Consider the following 23,270-nt stretch of genomic DNA (forward strand, 5'->3'; position numbering starts at 1 on the left):
TTATTCATCGTCTGGTGTCGTTTAAAGCCCTTTAAGCTGCACTGAAACTGTCTTTTGGACCTTGAACCGTTTGGTTCCCACTGAAGTCCATTATATGGAAAAAAATCCTGGAATGTTTTCATCAACAATCTTAATTTCTTTTCGACTGAAGAAAGAATGACATGGGGGTGAGTAAATTATCAGCAAAAGTTTTTAAAAGTGAACTACTATTTTTAAGCTAAAAACAGCTCTCACGTTAGCTAAAAGTTATCGCAAGAACAAAATTTAATTCAGGCATACTAATGGGTCCTAAGCTGGGAGTTTAATAACCCAACAATTCCCCACATAGATATACACAATAAAGCCTTTATTATGGATATCTGCAGAAGTAAAAAATCAGCCTTTAGTGGATGTGCTGCATACTAATGCAAGCCACTTTATTGTAAAAGTAATAATATAAAAAGCTATTTGCTCCAGTAAACACAACAACACTAGTTTCATTCAACAGATTTTTATTGACTGTGGCCATTCCATCAAATAATGAAATCAGATTTTCCATTTTCAAGTTTTTTGTGCGTTTCCCCTCATGGAAAAGGCCACCGTTGTTCTGTAATTTCACAGGGAAATAAAGGAAATAAGTCTTTTCCATAAAGCACCAACCATGGCATGATTGAGAAAACCCAAAAAGCTACTTAAAATGAGATGCGCAGAAGATGCTTAAATAAAATTACAGATTTATAAGATTAAGAAAATAAGACGTTTTCCCCACTTTAGTCAACTGCAGATTGAGGTGCAACTGTTTCCAGTGTTTAAGATCACATGAACATCTCCAGAATCTCATAGCACATTGTTCGGTTATGCCATTAAGTAAGTCAACAAAAAGATTTATAAAGAAGCCAGTGTGGACAGTAAACTTGGCAAAATGGGTCTTTCAAACAACAAAAACATTTGCAAACATCTTTCCCCACGGTTTTCAAGTATTCAGAAAGAAACTCAGAGCTGAAGAATATTGCTTGATAAACTCTCCAAAGGACATCTCTGCAACAAGTCACCTAAGCGATGGTTCTCGAAAATGAAAAATCAATTAAAAACAACTGATGAACAATAATTTAATAAAGACTTTTAAACGATACTCTGCTACATTTCCTGCTGTTTCGTCCCAACTCAGCTTATGCTTGCAAACCGCAACACAATTGTATATGTCATTAAAAATTAAAACAGAGTCAACTCTCTTCTCCATGTTTGTGGAAATATAAAATCTAAAACCAAAGAGAATTTCCACTTAAATTTGATATGTAAAATCAGGTAAAAGTGAGAACTGTGAGCAAAGATGCCCTGAGTAGAGTTTGCGTTAAGAATGACTGGATGGTATTTCAAGTTTAGGATTTCTTGGGACAGTGCGAAGACGAGTCTGTGTTTAAAACTTCAATCATGGTCCTCGTTAACTGAAACGTCTCTGAAACCGACGGAAGGTTCTGGTACCAACTCGGCAAACTAGTGACAGAAAGAAAGACAAATGTGTTACCAGTATGAACATGAGCATTAGTAATAGAAGATGTAGCTTCCGGTCATACCTCTTTAAATTCATCCAACTCTTGACGGACTTACTGAAGCGATCCGGATTGGCTGTAGTCATGGCCTCAAAGTCAAACAGCTGGGTGATAAACCAGAAGTTAAGCAGATACTTTTATAGTAACTGGAAGTGCAGTAACATTACTGTGTTTTTACCTTTCCTGACGGGATTCGGCCCAGCACCTCTTTCCCACTGGCCATCAGAGATCCCATGACGACAGAATACGCCACGACACTGGATTTTAAACAAGACGGTATAACAAACCCAAATTAATTATAGTTCTAAATATGAAATCTTGTTCAAGTCAGCATGAAATGGAAATGTACAATATATCCATTTCCAAGAAGCATCTTAAATGATCCTAATGTGAATTATTCATCCATTTTTTTATTTGACCTCGTATGACCAAATTGCATTTTCTGAATAAAATGACTCCAATGTCTATTGCCAAACACCTACAATCATTTAGTCCACTACTTAAAGGTAGATTGTATGTAGATTTCAGAAACCCTTGTTATTAGCGACACCGGTGGCCGTTAAATGAACTGCAGCCTGTGACTTATTACTCATGCTCGCACTCATAACACACGAGAGACTGAACGTGTTTCAAGTCTGTATTTCAATATGCTTAAAGCAAAGTTCTTTTTCATTCTTTGTAAAGAAGTTGTATGCCGTCCACCCTGCTGAAAGCCACGTTTAGATGAATATGTAAAAATGTGCTGCACGCTTTTCTCTCAATATAAAAATAATCAACAAAAATGACAGCGGTGAGAAAACGGCTATTAAAGCTACACTGTGTGATTTTTACCCCCATCTAGTGGTGAAAAGGTGAGTATTAGTTTCTGTTCCTCTCAATTTCGATTTCGTTTGAACTCCTACGGTGGCCAATGTAGTCCAAGATTAACATGGCTTCCAGTTCGACCTCGTCCATGAGTGTTAAAACGTAAACGCGAAAGGCGAAGCTTGAATTAACGGGTATGTCCCTCTTTGGCTAATGTACTTTCAAGATGGAGGGGCAACGGCGACCGACATTAAAACCCCTTACCCGTATGTATTTTCAATGGCATATTATACACTCACGAGAATACTTTATTACTTGAACGAAGTAAATATACATTAATGAGCACATATATTTTTGAAAGAACTAAGTGTTTTTAGCTAAGAATAAACTTAAAAAGAGTTACACAGTGTAGCTTTACGAAAGCATCTGATTATAGCGATTACAGCTCTGAGATTCACCGACGTCATCTCAATAAAATAGGTAATTAAAATTAAGTCTTTGATTATGAAATATATTTGACACAATAGACTATACAGATCTGGCTCTGTGAGACTATAGTTTGAATTAATCCCTTTTCTTTGCATGAAACATTGACATTACAGTACAGAATGGCTCTTCCGGCATTATCCTGAACATTGTATAAGAATTCAATTCATGCGTCATTAAACATGAAAAGCTAAATGTCAAATTTTGATTTTCCCGGCAAAAATGACCCGAGTCCTGCACGTAAAAACGTACAAGTTATCATAGACAACCTCGGAAGTCTGGGAAGGCCTTGTTTTTGTTACAAGCTGTTCACACATTGGCAATGACAAAAAAGATCAATACATGAAACTTCTTACATATGGCCCCTTTTAACCCAGCTCTGTTCTTACAGTCAACAGGAAGCTCACATTTAGATCTGCTTCCATTGATTCAATTAACAGAAGTCCTCGCTCTTTGTTTTCGATAATTCGCGTTACAATACGGTATAAATGATATGATACAAATTCACTTACAGTACATCACTAGTTTAATGTGGCTTAATCTGTGTTTTGCATTTGATGGAGAAACTTGTCCAATCTTAGTAGGAGTAAAAACATACGCAATTAATGATTAAAGTAAATATAATAAAAATCTATCTACAAAGTAAAACCGACATAACTACAGTTACAGTAAACACTTTTCAAAATAGATCTTAATACATTTTTTAAATAGTGTTTCTAAACATGTATTTGACAATTGCTTTTCTTATTCCTTTTCAATCCAGTAAAAAAAAGTACACTGTAAAAAAATATTGTTGGTTTACTTAAAAAAAATAAGTAACCAGTTTGCCTTAAAATTTTAAGTTAATTGAGTTAATACAATGAAGGAGATTGATTTAATCATCAGAAACTCAAAATATTATGTTATCTGAACCAAATTAATTATTTAAATTGATTTAACAAAAATGTTGTGATTACAAATCATGAACATATTTTTTTTACAGTGTATAACTGTAATCATCAACAGCTGATGACATGGATTCAACAATCATGCTAAATTAATAAAAGCGATTATCTTTTTTTTTTTTTAAATGCCATTCAAAACTTGATTTATTATTGAGTATTGATTCTGTATTATGAAATTATTCAACCTAAAATTAAGAACCACACTATTTATTTCATGGTTTGATAAAATGTTAATGACTTGCCATTTACATATATTTATCTTCAAACTGCAATAAACAACTTTTAAACTGCTTTAAATGTCACGGCAGAATCAAAGATTGTCACTATTTTTACATTAATTACATTAATTAAATATGTTGATGTTCATTTTTAATTTGAATAAACTGCCCACTGTTTTTTTAATTCCACTCATAGACTCAAATTCTCATGCATAAATATTCTCTAAACAGGAAAATTAAAGCATTTTCTTACCTGGAGCCTCTGGACAGTGGCATGAGGTTACAGAAGTAATACACCAGAGAAAGAATTAAATTACACACGGCATCTGCGTCCTAGAGAGAGAGAGAGAAAGGCAATAAATACTACTATAATAACAGTATACGCTATGGTTGCATATTTGTTTATACATATTTGACTATTTCTTGTACTTTAGTACACTCTTTCACAAGAGAACACAAACACTACACACCATCACCATCATACACGCTACGTAATGTCACTCTTTTCACTGTTGTCGTCTTTGCGCTAACTAGGCAGAACTGCAGACTGTACACACAAGTCTTACATGACCATTCAGCACATAGTTATAGGCATCTAAAGATTTATATGCCCTCAGTTTCTCTTTACACTCGGTTTCTCTATCCGATAGAAAGTTAATTTTATTTATCCGGTTGAGTGGCCTGACTTCTACACCTATCCGATAGAGTCTATCCAGTCTGGTTCTGTCCGTTAAAATGAACTTTTACAAATAACAATCGCTTTAAGAATCGTGACTAATGAACACACACCAGCAGTCACACGACAGGTTAAGCAGGAGACAGAGGACCTTGTGAAATCGATGTTCAGCGGTGAGAAGAACAGACACACACAGATGTTCTTACCCCAAGTTCAGTGGAGAGCATCAGGGTTTTTCCTTTGGCAGTGAGATCTTTATAAAGCGCTTCAATTTCTGACTGATACTGCTGCGTCCTCTCATCTGTGGTCTGAGTCTCTACTGAAAATAGCATGTTTCCCACTCTAACACACACACACAAACAAAATCATAAGCATTTACACAAAATAAGACATGAAACATGCATGTAAAAACACTTCTTGCCAAGCAGTCTTCACAAATTGTTGCGTTATGAACCATGTGAGAACTAGAACGATAAAACGGACTATCTTTATTACTGAAGTTCATTATATAGTTATTTTTTTAAATCTTCATAAACTAAAACTAAGAAGAAAACAAATCAACCTAAGCTGTTGGCTGCCTGGATTTAGAGAGGATTTGTACACTTCTTTAGATGTCTGAGAGACCATCTTAAATCATCTATCCATCTTAATCCAGCTAAGACCTGCCAACCAGCTCTGGTTTTATCCGTTTCTTCAGCAGGGTTTGAAGACAAACTCTGATGTTGGCTTGATAAACCCTTGTCTAAAAGTTTAACATATTGCTAGCCTGTTTCTAACATTTCTAATATGTTTTAACATGTTGTTAGCATGTTTTACATATTGCTTGCATGGTTTAACACATTACTAGCATGATTTAACATTTCTAACCTGTTTTAACATGTTAGCATGTTTTACATATTGCTAGCATGGTTTAACACTAGCATGATTTAACATTTCTAACCTGTTTTAACATGTTAGCATGTTTTACATATTGCTAGCATGGTTTAACACTAGCATGATTTAACATTTCTTACCTGTTTTAACATGTTGTTACCATGTTTTACATATTGCTAGCATGGTTTAACACATTACTAGCATGATTTTACATATCTAACCTGTTTTAACATGTTAGCATGTTTTACATATTGCTAGCATGGTTTAACACTAGCATGATTTAACATTTCTTACCTGTTTTAACATGTTGTTAGCATGTTTTACATATTGCTAGCATGGTTTAACACATTACTAGCATGATTTAACATTTCTAACCTGTTTTAACATGTTAGCACGTTTTACTTATTGCTTGCATGGTTTAACACATTACTAGCATGATTTAACATTTCTTACCTGTTTTAACATGTTGTTACTTAGCATGTTTTACATATTGCTAGCATGGTTTAACACATTGCTAGCATGGTTTAACATTTCTAACGTGTTTTAACATGTTGTTAGCATGTTTTACATATTGCTAGCATGGTTTAACACTAGCATGATTTAACATTTCTTACCTGTTTTAACATGTTTTACATATTGCTAGCATGGTTTAACACATTGATAGCATGATTTAAATTTCTAACCTGTTTTAACATGTTGTTAGCATGTTTTACATATTGCTAGCATGGTTAACATTACTAGCATGATTTAACATTTCTAACCTGTTTCAACATGTTGTTAGCATGTTTTACCACATTGCTAATATGATTTAGCATGTTGCTAACATGTTTATAAAACAATTTAGCACTTTTTCCCAGGCTTTCATAGACTAAGATAAGCTTAATACTCTATCTGAGATATGTGAAAGTTTTTGCCCCCTCAAAGGAAGTCATTGGGAATTTAGTTCTGTTCGTAAGTACGATACAGGACTTCGGTAAGTAGGATCAGTTAGAAGACTCTAACCTTTACCATGGTAAAAACCTCTCCTAGAAACACTGATCTCTTTTAAAGGGTCATGAAACCCTATGTTTGTATGCGTGTTTGTATAGTGTATGCATAGTTAATTAGGCTACTGAAAACAAAAAATTGGCCATCGATACACAGCTTGTGTAACAAATTCACTACCCTCAACAATACATTTCAATTCATTACTATTAAAGCTGGTCAATTTATTCATGAATTACCGCAAACTGCACAGTTCAATTATTCGAAAACTGAGTTATCTATTTTGAGTGAAGACAGTCTACAATCTCCATGTGGTATTTTTCATATATTTAAATAAATTCAAGTAAATAATCCAGTATATGACTACTTGTGATTTTATTGGTGCATAAAAATGAGAATGATTTAATACCACACTTTGTGTTCATTTAGTGAAAAACAGTGTGAGAAACTCTTCACACACCTGCTGCATCCCATAAACTGAAAATACACTAAACAATACGAACTTTGAAGGCATAATATTTCAGAACAGTTCAGGTGTGCAAGTTCTTACCGATCTCCAGTGATGGTGATGGTGAAACCGTCGTACTCTTTCCCAGGATCCTTCATACTGGGCACTTTCGAATTGACTGTGAAGCCATCTCTGGTTTTACTGTTGAACTGCTTCAGATACACAAACACACACAGAAACATATCAGAGGAACTATCTTTTCCGGTTCATGAAAACTAGATCTATAAATACATGTGGCTATTCTAAAACACAAACTAAGTGTGAAACGCCAGTCGTAATTATGAACAAGCAAGTACAAGTAAGAGCAATCATTCCCCATGTGTTTATCAACTGTTCATATCATTACTCACACATTCGGTCTAATCCTAGAACAAACATAACTCATAACCGGCATGTGTTAGGGCGGTTACACGCAAACTTGTTTCACGATTAGAATCTTATTAAGAACATTTTATATTACCATGAAAAATATGAATAGTGAAAGGAAAGTAAAAATCAACTAAAAGTGTTTACATGTTACTTCATGATGGCAATATAAGAAAAACGTTTTTATATACCCCTGAGAAAATAAACATTTCTCAGACATTAATTACTATTAATCTATTAGGGTGAGAAATGCTTGTCTTAAGACCTTGTCCAGCCAGAAATATTGCATTCGTTTAGCACACAAATGATCCATTTAATGATTCCGATGATTATTAGGTGATGATTAGGCAGCATACTTAACACTCATGTTACTACCTTCATGATGGGCAGCAGATCCTCAACTTTATTTACATTTTCCAGAGCCTGCTTTACTTCCTGAAGCCCCCGCGGGTTAAACGCCCTGATGGAGAGGTGACACATTTATACACATTAATATGGTACATGAATAAAGGGACAAAGTATAACCTGTTTGACTGGTGTGAGTGAATGAATGAATGAGTTTAAACGAACAAGGTGTGCAAGTGAATGAAGGATGTGAATGAAAGAAAGAATAAATAAGCGTATAACTGAATAAGTGAAGTGTGTGATGAAATGAGCAGAGTATGTAAATGATTGAGTGATTTACACTGGCAATGTTTGGAAACGGTACGTTTTTTAAATAAAAGCATTAGGCTCATCAGAGCAGGATTTATTTAATCAAAAATAATTACATTTGTTACTATTTAAAACAACAATTTTCTATTTTAAAACACGTTAAAATGTAATTTATTCCTGTGACAAAAGCTGTATTTTCATCATCATCACTCCAGTCTTCAGTGTCACATGATCCTTCAGAAATCACTCATATGATGATTTGATCCTCAAGAAACATTTCTAATTATTAGCAATGTTGAAAACACATTAACTGCTTAATTTTGTGGAAATCATGATACATTAGATTTTTTGATGATCATATATTTAAAATAAATCTTTTGTAACATTATAAATGTCTTTACTGTGTCCTTGCTGAATAAAATAATTCATTTAGAAATTATAATAATAATATAAATTAGAAAATATTAGAAAATTAGAAAAATTAGAAAATATAATAATAAACGGTAGTGTATGTAAATGAATGTGATGTTTGAATGAATGAATATGCAAGTTGTGTGAATAAATGAAGGTTGTGAATGATTGAATTTTAAAAACTACTGTCAAAAAACCCAAACATAACTCACCCGTGATAAACCAGTATTCTGTCCTTTACGAAGATGAGAATACTACTAAAATACTCCAGATATCTGATATTTATAATCTGCCCCCTGTGAAACAACAGGGAAAAAAAAAAGAATTAAAACGCTATAAAACAATCAGAGCAATCGTTTTAGGTCTATGGGAGCCCATTTCCGAAATAGAATTAAAAAAAAAAATTCTGGTAAGTCAAAATTCAAGTCGAAATTATGACAGAAAGCCAGAATTATGACAAAAATTGTCGAACCCATGATCTTGCCTCAGAATTTGAACATAATATAAATGCCAGTGCTCTTTAAAACTGTGTGAATTCTGATTGGCTGCCAATGTTTTTATCGTTCTGAAAGTGATTCCAATGACATTGTTCCTTTGTGTCGATGTTTATGTCAACGATTATTAAAACTCGATCGGCCTTGGTGAACGGCCCTTAAAAGCCAAACAAAGTTGTTAAGCGGTTAGGACTGGCAGCTTTACAGAGGAAATGACACGTTGAGGGCAGATACAGCACCTGATGAGGTTAATGTGGTTGTTAAATCCTCTGCTAAGACTCCTGGCTGGCATCTGATCCAACCACAGCACAGGCTGGTCTGGATCTGCAATCCTGCTCACACACACACACACACACATAAAGATCAATCATCAATGGTAACACCCTCACCAGAGCCGTGAGAAGAGCCGGAATCTGACCTTCTCCATTTCACTGCGATGTCAAACATGTCCCTCCACTGCAGCTGTCTGGTCTTTCCGTTGACTCGAACCTTAGAGTTACTCCAGGTGCGCTGCATGGCCTGCATCACCTCTATGGTGGCCAAGCCCATCGCTGCACAACACGCATTCAAAACACTACTCAGAATTACAATGACTTGAGCGCATCTCTTCATGGCAGGCATGTTTATCATTTCTGAACTCATTTTGATATTTTTTTGGAGGCATAAAATAAAAAAAAAGAAGGTGATATAACTGTCTTGATATTAAACTGTATTAATTTTCTTTTCTTTATCTTTCTTTTTTTAATATTATATATATATATATATATATTATTATTGTTTTTTTTTAATCCTACTCTATTATTCTCCTTTGTACTACAATTTTTATCTTTGTATTACATTTAACCAAAAAGCCCTTCTAGGGACAAGTGTTGTAAATTAGCTATGGCTAAAAACATTGATACATGCATCAGATTACTTGTCAAAAGTTATTTGTATCGGTCCATATCTAAATAAACTTAATAAAATAAAAATAAAATAATTTAACGTACAAATGAATTTTTTTTAAGTAGTCTGGCATTATTTTTTATCATTATTTCAAAGAAAAATAAATAAAAATGCTTCACTGCTTTTTTGTAATTATTTAAATACATTTCTGTGCCAAAATCAGTCATGTAAGTGTGATCAACAAACATTTGTAGTCCAACCAGTACACAGAAAGAAAAAAAAAACACACACACACAAGACAGGAAATGACACGTCAAAGTCAATAATTGCTTTTAAATTAGATAATTTGACCGTTTTATGACAAGCCGGGGTTAGTTCAGATTATAAAAAAAAAGTAATGTGGTTGGACTAAAATTAATGAGATTTATAAATTAATATGTCACGATATTTGAAAAAAAATATTAACCCTGAAAATTATATTTAAAAGTATTTTTTTTATATCTAAAAGTAATATGTAAAAGTAAAAGAATGATTGTGTTTGCTAACATGCATTCAAGGTGCAATGAAAATATTTTAAGTTTCATTTAAACCACATGATATTTGATATTATTTCTTATTATTTAGTCATTTAAACTTTTCTTTAAGAATGTGTACAACTGTATGTATATAATTTAAAATGTGTGATTTTAAAGACCTCAGATTAAAAACTCTAGATATTTGTAAAATTACAATAAACAAACTAACTAAAATAAAATAATAAAATAAAAATAATGATTTTGCATTCATTTTTAATTGCTGGTTGCCCCACACGGTATCTGATAACATTTCTTATTATTCACTCATTTAAACTTTTGTTGAAAATGTCTTTATAGGTTTATTATTTAGTGACGTCCAAGAGCTCTGACCTCTGTGTATTCTGAGGTTCGGCAGGAAGCCTAAAGTGTCGTACTGCATCAGTGCGCCGAGCTGATCGGCTGTACAGATGAGCTTCTGAACTTCAGCTGAGTAACTGTCGAAGTTCTGAGGTAGAACATCTCTACAAGACAAAGAGACACAACAAGGAAATAAGAGAAAATATACTGATATCCAGATAATCATGCATATACATTAGGTTCAAATGTGCCCGATTTGTTTCTAAACTCACTTAATATGAGGCTGAAGTCCAGGCTGTTCTTCATAGTCCTCGATGAGGAAGGGAAGATTTTTGGCCCAGTGGTTCTTAAAGTTTCCAGGCAAATCCTGATCAACATTATACTCCGCAACAGGTACATCCAGATGAGAGTGTAAATAACGGGAGTATTCTGTCACATGACAGAGAAACAGAAGCATAGTTCAACTCCAAAATGGTTTATTTAAATTATGTATAATATATATATATATATATATATATATATATATATATATATATATATATATATATATATACACACACACATGATTATTTTTGATTGGTTAAATGAAAAAAAAAAAAATACATGAAAAAGAAAATTAAAGGTAATGTGGGCATATTTCAGTTGTAATGAATGGATGAAAGATTTCTGTCTCTCCATGGACAGCTACGCAACTTTTGCCTTTAATGCTTCGAGAAGTTCATAAAGGAATCGTTAAAATGATCCATATTAATTAATTGAGCAGATTAGTACTGACGAGACACAACCGCGTTATATGATGAATAAACTGAATTTAGGCTTTTTAAACATATAAACATTTATTGACACCAACATCAGTTCTGGTAAACGGAAGCTCAAGCATGTTTGCTTGAGGTGCAAGAACCAATGAGGTTCATTCTCGTGTTACACACCACGTTTGAGCTCTAACAAGAACCAATGAGGTTCATTCTCGTGTTACGCACCACGTTTGAGCTTCAACAAGAACCAATGAGGTTCATTCTCGTGTTACGCACCACGTTTGAGCTTCAGCAAGAACCAATGAGGTTCATTCTCGTGTTACGCACCACGTTTGAGCTCCAACAAGAACCAATGAGGTTCATTCTCATGTTACGCAGCACGTTTGAGCTTCTACAAGAACCAATGAGGTTCATTCTCGTGTTACGCATCGTGTTTGAGCTTCAACAAGAACCAATGAGGTTCATTCTCGTGTTACGCATCGTGTTTGAGCTTCAACAAGAACCAATGAGGTTCATTCTCATGTTACGCATCGTGTTTGAGCTTCAACAAGAACCAATGAGGTTCATTCTCGTGTTACGCAGCACGTTTGAGCTTCTACAAGAACCAATGAGGTTCATTCTCGTGTTACGCATCGTGTTTGAGCTTCAACAAGAACCAATGAGGTTCATTCTCGTGTTACGCGGCACGTTTGAGCTTCAGCAAGAACCAATGAGGTTCATTCTCGTGTTACGCACCACGTTTGAGCTTCAGCAAGAACCAATGAGGTTCATTCTCGTGTTACGCACCACGTTTGAGCTTCAGCAAGAACCAATGAGGTTCATTCTCATGTTACGCAGCACGTTTGAGCTTCTACAAGAACCAATGAGGTTCATTCTCATGTTACGCACCACGTTTGAGCTTCTGCAAGAACCAATGAGGTTCATTCTCATGTTACGCATCGTGTTTGAGCTTCTGAAAAAACGCAATTTCTCCCACAATAAAGGAAAGTAAATGACCGGAGAACTAGGACAAGAATGGAGTAAACAATATAGTTAACTATACAATGTGTATCTGATATGAAGTTATAACTGAAAATGTTATCATTGCCGTGTGTATTTAACAAAATTTAAATGTATTTTTTGCTAGTACTTATGTGTGTTTAAAGCTGCAGTATGTAACTTTTGCTGTAATCGTATGCGTCAAATGGTTAAAAATATCTTAATTTTTGTTCTGAAGATGAACGAAAGTCTTACAGGTTTGGAACGACATGAGAGTGATGACAAATTTTTCATTTTTGGGAGAACCTTTCTCCTATCTCTTTAAATATTTACACCCATAGTACAGGACTCAACAATAAAGATTGACAACAGTCAATTGATTCAGATTGATTTCCAGATCGTTTCTTTTTACGCTAGAGAATGATAAACATTAGCTTTTCTGAGATGAACAAAATGAAGACTGTATGAAAAATTGTGGTTGCAAACTAATATCTTGCTGACTAACACAGATACTGAAGCTCCTGAGAACTACTGATCTGTTAAGCACTATGTAATGCTTGATAATGATACAATGAAAGTTATTACAGAGCTCTTATTTCTCACCTCTGAGATATTTGACTTTGAGATACTCAGAACTGGCTTTCTGTCCCAAGAGAGGATCGTTGAGCATGACTTTAGTCTGAGCTTTAATTCCCTCGTAGAACTGACCCATGGCCACATGACTGAGACCCTTCATGTACTGACACACCTCATTATACGGCTCCAGCTGCAGACATCTCTGAAAGACAACATGATAAGGACACCACTGAAACTAACAAACAACCACAAGACTCGTGACGACACATCGTGATTCAAAGCAAGAAATTAATAAAACCACACAAGAAATACAAGAATGAGAAATAAACTACCACATACTGTATAAGTGACATAATGATGATGAAGTTACATTTTTAAAATCCTTGTTATTGATGTTGCAATGAGGGACTTTGGAATTGCACAACTCTACACAGGTCATCCTGACTAAAGATAGTCTAGCTGATCTTCAATAAATAGACGCAAGTGAATGTCCATTTAAATAAACAACGAGAGTCTGTACAAGAACTGACAGCTCACCCACAAATCCGGTCATAATTTACTAACCCTCAAGTCATTCCAAAGTTCATCTTCAGAACAAAAATTAAGATATTTTTAACTTTCTGCGAGAACAAAACGAATTGGTTAATATGTGTCAAACAAACAATGTCTGAGCTTCAAAAGAACACATTTGATAAGCTCTATGTATGTGTCGATCAATGTTTGTGTGAATAAAAGCCTAAATTAAATCTGTCATGTTAAATGGTCATGTCTCTTGGATTATAACCCTTCGATTCATGTGGATAACCTTCTTTTTAAAATCTATCTCTATGAAAGCTTATATCTCTCAGATATAATTCAGCGTGAACGCCGCGAAAAACAAACACAACACATGTAAATTGGGAAATAGCTTTGTGATTGACTGTGCAACTAGATTTGACTAAAATCTGAGGTATATTTGTACAGACTGCTATGGAAAGAGGAGCAAATGGATCGCTGCAATTCACAGAAACAACTGGACTCCAGTCAGCCAAAGGTGGATTTGCATTATCATTTTGTGTCAATATGCTGAATTTAGCTGTAAAACCATACCCATATATTTTGTATTGTTATATATATTAACAACTCAACAATTAAACATTTAACATTGCATCTTCTCCATTATTGGATGTTTTTTTAATAAACACTGACCAAAAAAACTATAAAGTTTTAGGGCTGGATGATATAATGATATAGGCTATATATAACACTGATATAATTGATCACCCGGATTTAGAGCTACCTATATTGTATTTATATAAAGCATTCACAGGCAAATTTGCTTTATGTTTAGGTCTATATTGCTTTTATTTACTCGGTGTCGAAATCAGGCAAACATAAATGTCAGGCAACACGATTCCTGGCTGCATGTCAATATCCATGGATCACAGGATCTTTAGTAAGTTGTAAGGAACACTATATTGAGTCCAACATTTCGTTTAAATTGATCAAATTGTTCATTTTAGTCACATTTTCACAGTTTCGCCTATTAAATCCAGTCACGCAGCAGATCTTTTGCCACTCAGTCAGGCTGAGGGGGGTTCTTCCGTCGGGAAAGTGACGTCAATGCATTCCCTCTATACAATTATTGACTAAAGGGGGCCTTTAAAATCGTTTAATGCACAGCTAGCTGTGGGTTATCCCTTACAAGCAGCACATTTGGGACACACACAATAGATTTACCTTAAAGTTGCCGATGGCCTCTTGCAGACTGCCGTGGTGGTACAGCATCATTCCTCTGAGCTGGAGCGACTGGATGTGGTTCTGATCCAGTAACAGAGCTTTCTGGAAGCTCTCCATAGCATTCTCAAAATCGCCCAATTCCCTAAACACACACACACACATGTAATTGGCTCCAAGGGAACATTTGCAAAGTCTGACTGTTAAAATCATAAAACCACACCTGTAAGCCTGGCCCAAGCTTTTGTATGCATCGATGAAGTCCGGCTTCAATTTGAGAGCTTCTTTAAACACCTCTATAGCCTCCTGCAAGCAGAAAACAACATTTTAGTAGTAGCATAGACTGTGAATGTCGTCATTCCTTCAAATATAGTCTACTGTGCAGTGTAACAAGGCAAATCTCTTTAAACTTTAGTCTAGATCTCATCTCACATCTAAGTTTCATGAATCAGGGCATTGTGTAGTGCAATGTCTTTGTCTGTGATAAGGGTTTTGTTACTTTAAGGAGGCCCCTGTGGAAGAAGGTCAGCCCTTTATAGAGCATAGCGATCGGCTGGTTCTTCTTCAGCTCTAGAGACTGCTGGAAATCATCCATGGCTGCCATATAATCCTGACACACAATGAGAGAAAGGAACACACCAGTAAACACCCTTTAAGACATAATACTGGTGAAGAAGACACTCTTATTCATCACTGAGCTATTCAAATTATACTAACTTTAAAACGTTTGGGGTCAGTAAGACTTTTATAAAGGAATAATTTTCATTTAGCAATGACTACTTTTATTCAGCAAGGATGCATTAATATGATTAAGAGTGAAAAAAACTCTTAAAAAAATGTTACAAAAATTTCTATTCTTTAAAGGTGCCATATGTAATAATTGAGGTAACAATATCTGAAAAATGAGCTACACGCATCAAAAGAATGAGAAGAAATAAGTGCAATGATGTCATTAAAAAACTGACAAGTTATAGTGCTGCCGAGATATAAACCTAAATTAGCATGCTAAATTACTAGCCCCGGCCCGGCAGGTGTCGTAATACCAGTTCCGGCCATGGGAGGCGGTATGCGGACGGGCAACGTTACCACCAGCCAAACTGCAGTACACGAGTGAGTCACGCTCGTGCCGGCTTATGTGTGTACTTGAACCTGATGTCAGTCGTGTGGAAATACAGCCCATTACTACATTTCAGTTCAGGGAAGAGTTTAAAAAATGATTGGTCGACATTATGCATGAGGAATACATTTTGGTAAGTTGTAGCATACTGTATCTTTCAACAGAGTTCATGTTCTTTTTCCATTAGCTAGTAGAGACGATCGGTTCACGTGCGCTAGGGATCTGTGGTGTAACATGTACAAGCGCCAAAACGGTATTTATTCTTTGAATTGCGTAATAAAATTGACAGAATCTGAGAGCTTAACTAACCTGCTTGCTAAGTGTCAATTGCGTGTGTCTCACGGTGAATTCGTTAAGAGTTGGCAGCTCTGAATGGCGCTAGCTTGATCAACATCAGCGAATGCTGTCTGTCAAATTAATTCACTAACAATAAAAGTGTAATATCAACAAAACGAATACCATAAACTTCAAATAATTGCCCAAGCTTTTTTTTAAATGTACCAGCTTGTTTTTGAGACAGGCGTCTATGAGGCGGTCTTCATCATTTAGTGTTGAGATGTTGTTTATTGAGTCTCTAAAAATCTCCAAATGCTCCACGTGAAACTGCGGTCTTCCAACCTTTTACTATCATGTCAAATGATTTGAATAACATGCGCGATGGTAGGAGCACAAGTCATTTTCTGGAGGTATACTGCCCCCATCTGTTATGGAATATGGAGTAGGATTTGATTTATTATGTCCGATGGCACCTTTAAAGAATCTTGAAAAATGTTACGTCCAAAAAACGATCCACAACGGTCCAACGGTCGTGCTGTGATGACGATAGCAAAACACACAGATCACTTTGGTCTTGTCAATGGGACCATTTGGCAACTTTTTTAAAGTAAACTTTCCATTTAGAATCTTTTTGGCATCCGTTTCGGCGCCCCACGCTCGTCATCCACTCGAAACGTAACGTTAACCAACTATTTGGCCGGCTCGCAAGCCCAAACGAGTCTCTTCACATGCTGAAGCTGACAAACAAGTGATGATTCTGGACTCCGTACCCACGCCACATAGATGCAGCAGCGCTATCTATGGGATAGACACTACATGAAGTGATCTATACGTTACAATAACTTTAAGACCCATTAAAGCCAAAACTGAAGTGCATTATGACAGGTGTGCACCTCTGATATAAAGAGCAGTGTTCCTCTGTGCCTGTAGAGTCGGGCCGAAGGCTGCAGCTGTATGGCTTTAGTCAGGTCTGACAGAGCTTCACTGATGCGGCCCAGAGGAGACAGAATCTGAAATCACATGCTTCATTATTAACACTAAAACCACAGTTGATTTCTTTCAGAATAAAGCCTTTTTTAAATGAAGAATATCAATCCCTGGTTCCTCACCTCGGCCCTCTGCTCGTACACTTCTGGTCTGTTGGGCTCCAGTGCGATCACTCTGCTCAACTCATACAGAGCCAAGTCTGCGTTCTTTATGTCCTTTACAGAGAGTGACAGACAACTTCAAATGTTAGTTCACTTTAAAATGAAAGTTCATTTACTCACCTTTGGCGTATGCCCGTCTTTCTATTTCGGACCACAAAATGAGAAATGAAAGAAAATGTCCACTCGTTCATATAATAGCAGCACAATGGAGTAGTAATGGATTTTTATGAAATGATACATTAATTTTAGTTTGTTTCTCACCAAACCCCATCGTACACACCCTGAAACACTCGTTATTCACTGCCATATGAATGAATACTTCATTTGTGGTACGAAAAAGGAAAAAGGGCATACAGCAATAGAACAACACCAGGGTGAGTAAAGTAGGCTGAAATATTATTTTAAATTAATGTACAGCTATCAATAGTAGCGCAGATATATTTAGTAGTTTACATACATACATACTAGTCAAAAGGTTTAGGATCATTTTTTAATGTTTTTGAAAAGTCTCATATAATCACCAAGGCTGCATATATTTGCTCAAAAACACAGTAAAAAAAAACCCCAGTAAAAATAGTGAAATATTATTATTATAATAAAATAGCACTTTTAATTTGAATATATTAATTACTCAAGATGTCACATGATCATTCAGAAATCAATCTAATATGAGGATTTGCTGCTTAATTGTAGTAAATTATTATTGGTGCTCAATTAGTAATGGTTATTATCAATGTTGAAAACAGTTTTCGCTGCTTAATATTTTGTGGAAATCATTATTTTGTTTTTCATGATTCTTTAAAAAATACAATGTTCAATGAACAGCATTTATCTATTTATCAAATAGAAATCCTTCATAATTTTGTTGTTGATTTTGTTGTTAAGTCTTACCTCAAACTTTTGAATGATAGTGCATTATGGTTGCCCAAAAATTAAATAAATAGCAGTAGCACAATTGTTTTGAATATTGAAAATAATAAGAAATGTTTCTGAAGGATCATGTGACTGAAGACTGGAGTAATGATGCTGAAAACACAGCAAAAAAATACATATTATTAGCATTTATTCTAAATAGTAATAATATAACAGAAACATTAAAAGAACAAACTTTTGAGCTGTAGTTTAAAACAATGACTTGCCTGCAGACTCTTTTTGCCGTATGCTATTCCCCTTCCATAGATGGCACTGACCAGTTCAGGATCTCCCTGAGGTTACAGAGGACAGTCCTTTTGTAAAAAATACTTACAATACATGTCCATTATCACAGCACAATATTCGCCTTGTTAACTACTACATCTCGACCTTAGTTAGAGGCCTGGTTTCACAGACAGGGCTTAGATTAAGCCAGGATTAAGGACATTTAAGCGGCTTTTATGACAGGCTTTAGAAAACAAAACAATGATCCTGACATATTTATGTCAGTGCAAGTTTCTTTCAGTTAAAACAGCTCAACATGCATTTTAATCTGGGACTTAAGCTTTGTCTGTAAAACCAGGGGAAAGAATGTTTCTGTTTCTCACATTCAGCTGTGAGCTGGGATATCATTTTTTGTATATCAAGAGTAACATCTTGTTACTCTTGCTGTGGTTACAAGAGGTGAAAACGATATAAATACTGTTCGTTTTCTCACACAAACCGCTCGTTTCGTGTCTTAGGCCATCAATGTGTACTTACATTTATGAGTCATTAAATCATGTTTCATTTGGACTTCTCTGTGCATGCTCTTTGAGGTGGTGACCATAGACCTCCATTATATGACTGATAGACAAGAACGGTTTGACCTAAAAATGTCAAAATTACTACTACTAAGTAGCACATTAGCTACTGTGGAAACAAAGACACCTACATCTTAGATGCCCTTGAGGTAAGCTAAAACATACCAAAAGTTAATTTCAAAGTGAACTATCCCTTTAAACAAGAAAAACAATACTTATAAAACAGTTAGTTTCAATCATTGATTCTGACTGGTCAATAGCTGTGCTTTATTCATGATAAAACACGGCTATGACCGCTTCACCCAACAGCTCTATTTATCACTGCGCAACACTGCGGTTCCTATGTTGTCTTTATTTGAGCTTTCATGCATATTACACATTGGAACGTTGTTGCGGTTCACGGTCAGGGACTATTTTTTCTAGCGGAAGTTTAGGCTTTTAGTGATTTTACTTCATGAAAGTTGCACTAATACATTTTTTTTAACTTTAATATTTTTATTGTGTGGTAACCGTTTTATGAAAGCAATAAGGTACTTGAGGCAAGTGCTGTATAGTAATAAGTAACGGCTGGAGGGGTTACTCCGCTTCGCGTCGTGCCTAACAACGCCCTTCAGCCGTTACTTATTACTATACTCTCGTACCTTATTGCTTACGTACAACTTGTGGAATCTGACCTGCAGCAGTAAGGAGAAGTGTTTGATAGCTTCATCATAGAGGCCATTTCCAATAAGAACGTAGCCTATAGCTGAAATAAAAACACAAGAGCGTTAGAGGTTCACATCACATAAATAACATGCAAACGACACATTGTCCAAAATCAATACAGTATTTGACACACACCAAGTTCTTCATTGGTATTTTGGTTTTCCACAGCGAAAGGAAACCGACGCTGCTCGACAAACAACTTTGCCTGATTCTGTGGTGACAGACAGAGAGAAAGAAAGAAAAACACGTCAGGAAGTCTGTCAACCTCTTGCAATCAATCCAAACCCACCAGTGGTTACAAAACAATACCAAGAGATACATAATCTATAGTTACAGACTCAGAGGATGTTTTTGAGCTGAAGAGGAAGTGTTTTGGTTTTGGCTCGACAATCTTCATGACATGTGTCTACATTTTCAAAGAGCAGATGTTGAAAGAATAGTTCATCTAAAAATGAGAATTCTGTCATCATTTACTCGCCCTCACATAGTTTCAACATATAAGACTTTCTTCTCTTTTTTTCTATAAGGGGAGGAAAAGGAAACATTTTATTAATATACCAGTGGGTCCTTTTCACACATTTACATTGAATGGGGACTGGAACATTTTTTGGGAAAAGCACATTTTTTTGTGTTTTGTTGTTATATATATATATATACACACACATGTACAACACAGTTTGTACAACTGTGTTTTCTTTTCTACAACACAGTCTCGTAATTTCTGTGTTACAAATATTTTGAATGAACAGGGATGAAAGTGTATAGTTCAGATATAAACACTGATTTCCACAGAAGTAATCAAAGTCAAGTCGGTGAATCATTCACTCAAGAGATACTTTCAAAAAAAAATGTAGATTCATCCAGTAATGAAGCAATTAAGTATTAATGAGTGAGTCATTGAATCAAACCATTTTTTATTTATTTTATAAAACCATTTTAAATAGACTCCAGCAATTAACATTAGTCAAAACCTTTGGTAAATTACATTTTATTTTGTTTAGTATGTCTGTTCAGAATCATGGGAGTATTGTGATTTTTGAAACCAAAAAATCCTAAATTCCTATAAATCCTTAAAGGGATAGTTCATTTTGAAATTAATTTTTGATATGTTTTAGCTTACCTCAAGGGCATCTAAGATGTAGGTGTCTTTGTTTCCGTAGTATTTTCAATTTTGAAATTTTTAGGTCAAACCGTTCTTGTCTGTCAGTCATATAATGGAGGTCTATGGTCACCACCTCAAAGAGCATGCACAGAGAAGTCCAAATTAAACATGATTTCATGACTCGTAAATGTAAGTACACATTGATGGCCTAAGACACGAAACGAGCGGTTTGTGTGAGAAAACGAACAGTATTTATATAGTTTTTACCTCTTGTGACCACAGCAACAAAGCGCCTGAGACGTGGCTGTGATTACAAGAGGTAAAAACGATATAAATACTGTTCGTTTTCTCACAAAAACCGCTCGTTTCATGTCTTAGGCCATCAATGTGTGCTTACATTTACGAGTCATTAAATCATGTTTAATTTGGACTTCTCTGTGCATGCTCTTTGAGGTGGTGACCATAGACCTCCATTATATGACTGACAGAAAAGAACGGTTTGACCTAAAAATATCTAAATTGAAACTACTCTGGAAACATCTTGGATGCCCTTGAGGTAAGTTAAAACATACCAAAAATGTATTTTAAAGTGAACTATCCCATTAATTTATCCAGATCCGTGCAGCGGCTCGGCAGCTAAAGTTTGAAACGACACAAGTAAATAAATAATGACAGAATTTTCGTTTTGGACTGAAGTTACTGAACTAATAGTTTAACTTAACACGGTGATATACAAAAGAATTCAACTCACAAGGATTTTCTCTGCATTGAGTGAAAAGATGGACTCGCATGGCGGGTTGCTCCCCTCTTCACAGTCTGGATCCTCCAACTGCAGAATCGATGACTCTGAGGGAACAAAACATAAAATAAAAAGGTTAATGTATGTGTCTCAAATGACAAACTATATACTATGCATCATGTACTCAACTGTTAGTGTGAAGAGTATGAATTTAATTTTTTTTTGTCATTCAACATCAGAGTTTGATAGCCCCTCCCCCTCCGCTACACGAGGAACAGTCGAATGCATGAAGTGTGCGACTCCGAAATCGCATACTGTCTGAGTAGGTACTATATTTGAATTTACTTTGTGACCATTAAAAAGTATATTCTATACGTACTCCATCCTCTATGTTGTTACCATAGTTACTGTCACGTGGTTTTGTGTTGTAGGACTTTTAATTTGAAGAGTATTTCCACTTGATGCATTTGCTGCATCCAAAATCGCATACTGTTTGAGTACTACATTTGAATGTACTTTGCCAACGTTAAAAAAGTATGAATACAAGTAGTATGTAGTATGACGTACTAGAGCCGCCATGTTGTTACTGTCATGTGACCTACCAGCGTCAGTTGCGTGGCCTCATGGGACAGTAAAGTGTCCATCTAATGCAAATTTCAGAATCTCGCCGGAAGTAGTAAGTAATCCAGGGACTTTTCACCTACCGTTTTTCAAATATTATATTATGTATTTGTACAGACTGGCATACTGTTTTTCACATACTAAATAGTGAGGAAGTATTCTATTTCTCTGACACAACATTATTATTTTTCCCGGTTAATTTGTTTAAGTTAATTAGTTTTAGTTGGAGTACTCAGGATTGTGCATCATCCAGGGATTTAAAGTTTGAAATGTTCAGTATGAACATACATACTATGCACTACCCATACTACAAATTAGTGTAGTAGAATAGTTTCAGGTGTATTATGATTTCAGACACAAAATAATATAAGGACCAGGCCTATTAGTCTCTAGGCAAACTGAAGTGAGTACATTAGGTTCATGATGGATTACTTAGGATTCCTTTGGATCAAAACAAAACCTAAAACAATCCCAAGTCTCAACACAGTTACTTCCTACAGTTATTGTTACAACTGAAAATAGTGGACAATTTGTGTCCCAAATTTAAGCCATGATACCAAATGATTAATCTTCAAAAACCACAGGATTTACATATTCCTACTTGTCAGTTACACGTTAGAATACCATGATATTACCATAGTATAATTTCCGAAACACCAACACGGTAAGTTAATGCCAGGCTAAGTTACGTTACATCTGTTGAAAGCGACCATGAACTCATTGACACCCAATTAAAGTTTCCCTGCAGCCTGTTTATATAGCATTGAGAAGGATATGCATGAGTTTAGGATGGATTATTTGAGTTTATACTAGCATTTATGGAGTTATTGCGTGTGTCTGCATGTATGATCCCGTAAGGCTAGTGTCACTGTAAGCGCAAGAGAGTGAATCACTACATTGAATATGCATCAGAAAGAGCAGGACGTGGCAGAAGCTCACCGCAGTCCGCCGCATACTCCTCCCACTCGGCTGGAGAGCTACAGCCGTGCTTGTGAAGGTCGCTGTTGAAGAAAGTCAAGGTGGAGAGATACTCGCTCGATAAAATAGCTCCGCATAAGTACAGCAGCGACAGAGCCGCCAGCACAACACCCCCGCCAGCAGGTGCCATGTTGTGAGTA

The 23,270-nt window shown here is 35.5% G+C and overlaps 1 protein-coding gene across 2 annotated transcripts; it reads right to left on the reverse strand.

The window, feature by feature from the left end:
- Positions 1–474: 474 nt before the first annotated feature.
- On the reverse strand, positions 475–23,260 carry ttc13 (tetratricopeptide repeat domain 13). 2 transcript variants are annotated; one of them, XM_039692596.2, is made up of 23 exons: positions 23,092–23,260; positions 21,544–21,638; positions 19,826–19,901; positions 19,660–19,730; positions 18,410–18,475; positions 17,232–17,324; positions 17,016–17,132; positions 15,229–15,339; positions 14,953–15,035; positions 14,733–14,874; positions 13,041–13,215; positions 10,977–11,133; positions 10,738–10,868; positions 9,366–9,498; positions 9,187–9,279; positions 8,666–8,749; positions 7,764–7,848; positions 7,065–7,171; positions 4,864–4,999; positions 4,235–4,314; positions 1,708–1,786; positions 1,554–1,633; positions 475–1,473 (listed from the first exon to the last, which is right to left on the reverse strand). In XM_039692596.2, exons 1-23 carry the CDS (start codon positions 23,258–23,260, stop codon positions 1,359–1,361), a joined length of 2,478 nt encoding a protein of 825 aa, XP_039548530.1. In that variant the 3' UTR covers positions 475–1,358. The 2 variants fall into 2 exon arrangements, with proteins under 2 accessions (XP_039548530.1, XP_039548529.1); XM_039692595.2 differs by having other exon boundaries at positions 7,065–7,174.
- Between the last annotated feature and the right edge of the window lie 10 nt (positions 23,261–23,270).

This window comes from Pimephales promelas, chromosome 13 (assembly GCF_988280905.1).
Source record: "Pimephales promelas chromosome 13, fPimPro1.hap1.1, whole genome shotgun sequence".
Taxonomy (NCBI): Eukaryota; Metazoa; Chordata; class Actinopteri; order Cypriniformes; family Leuciscidae; genus Pimephales; species Pimephales promelas.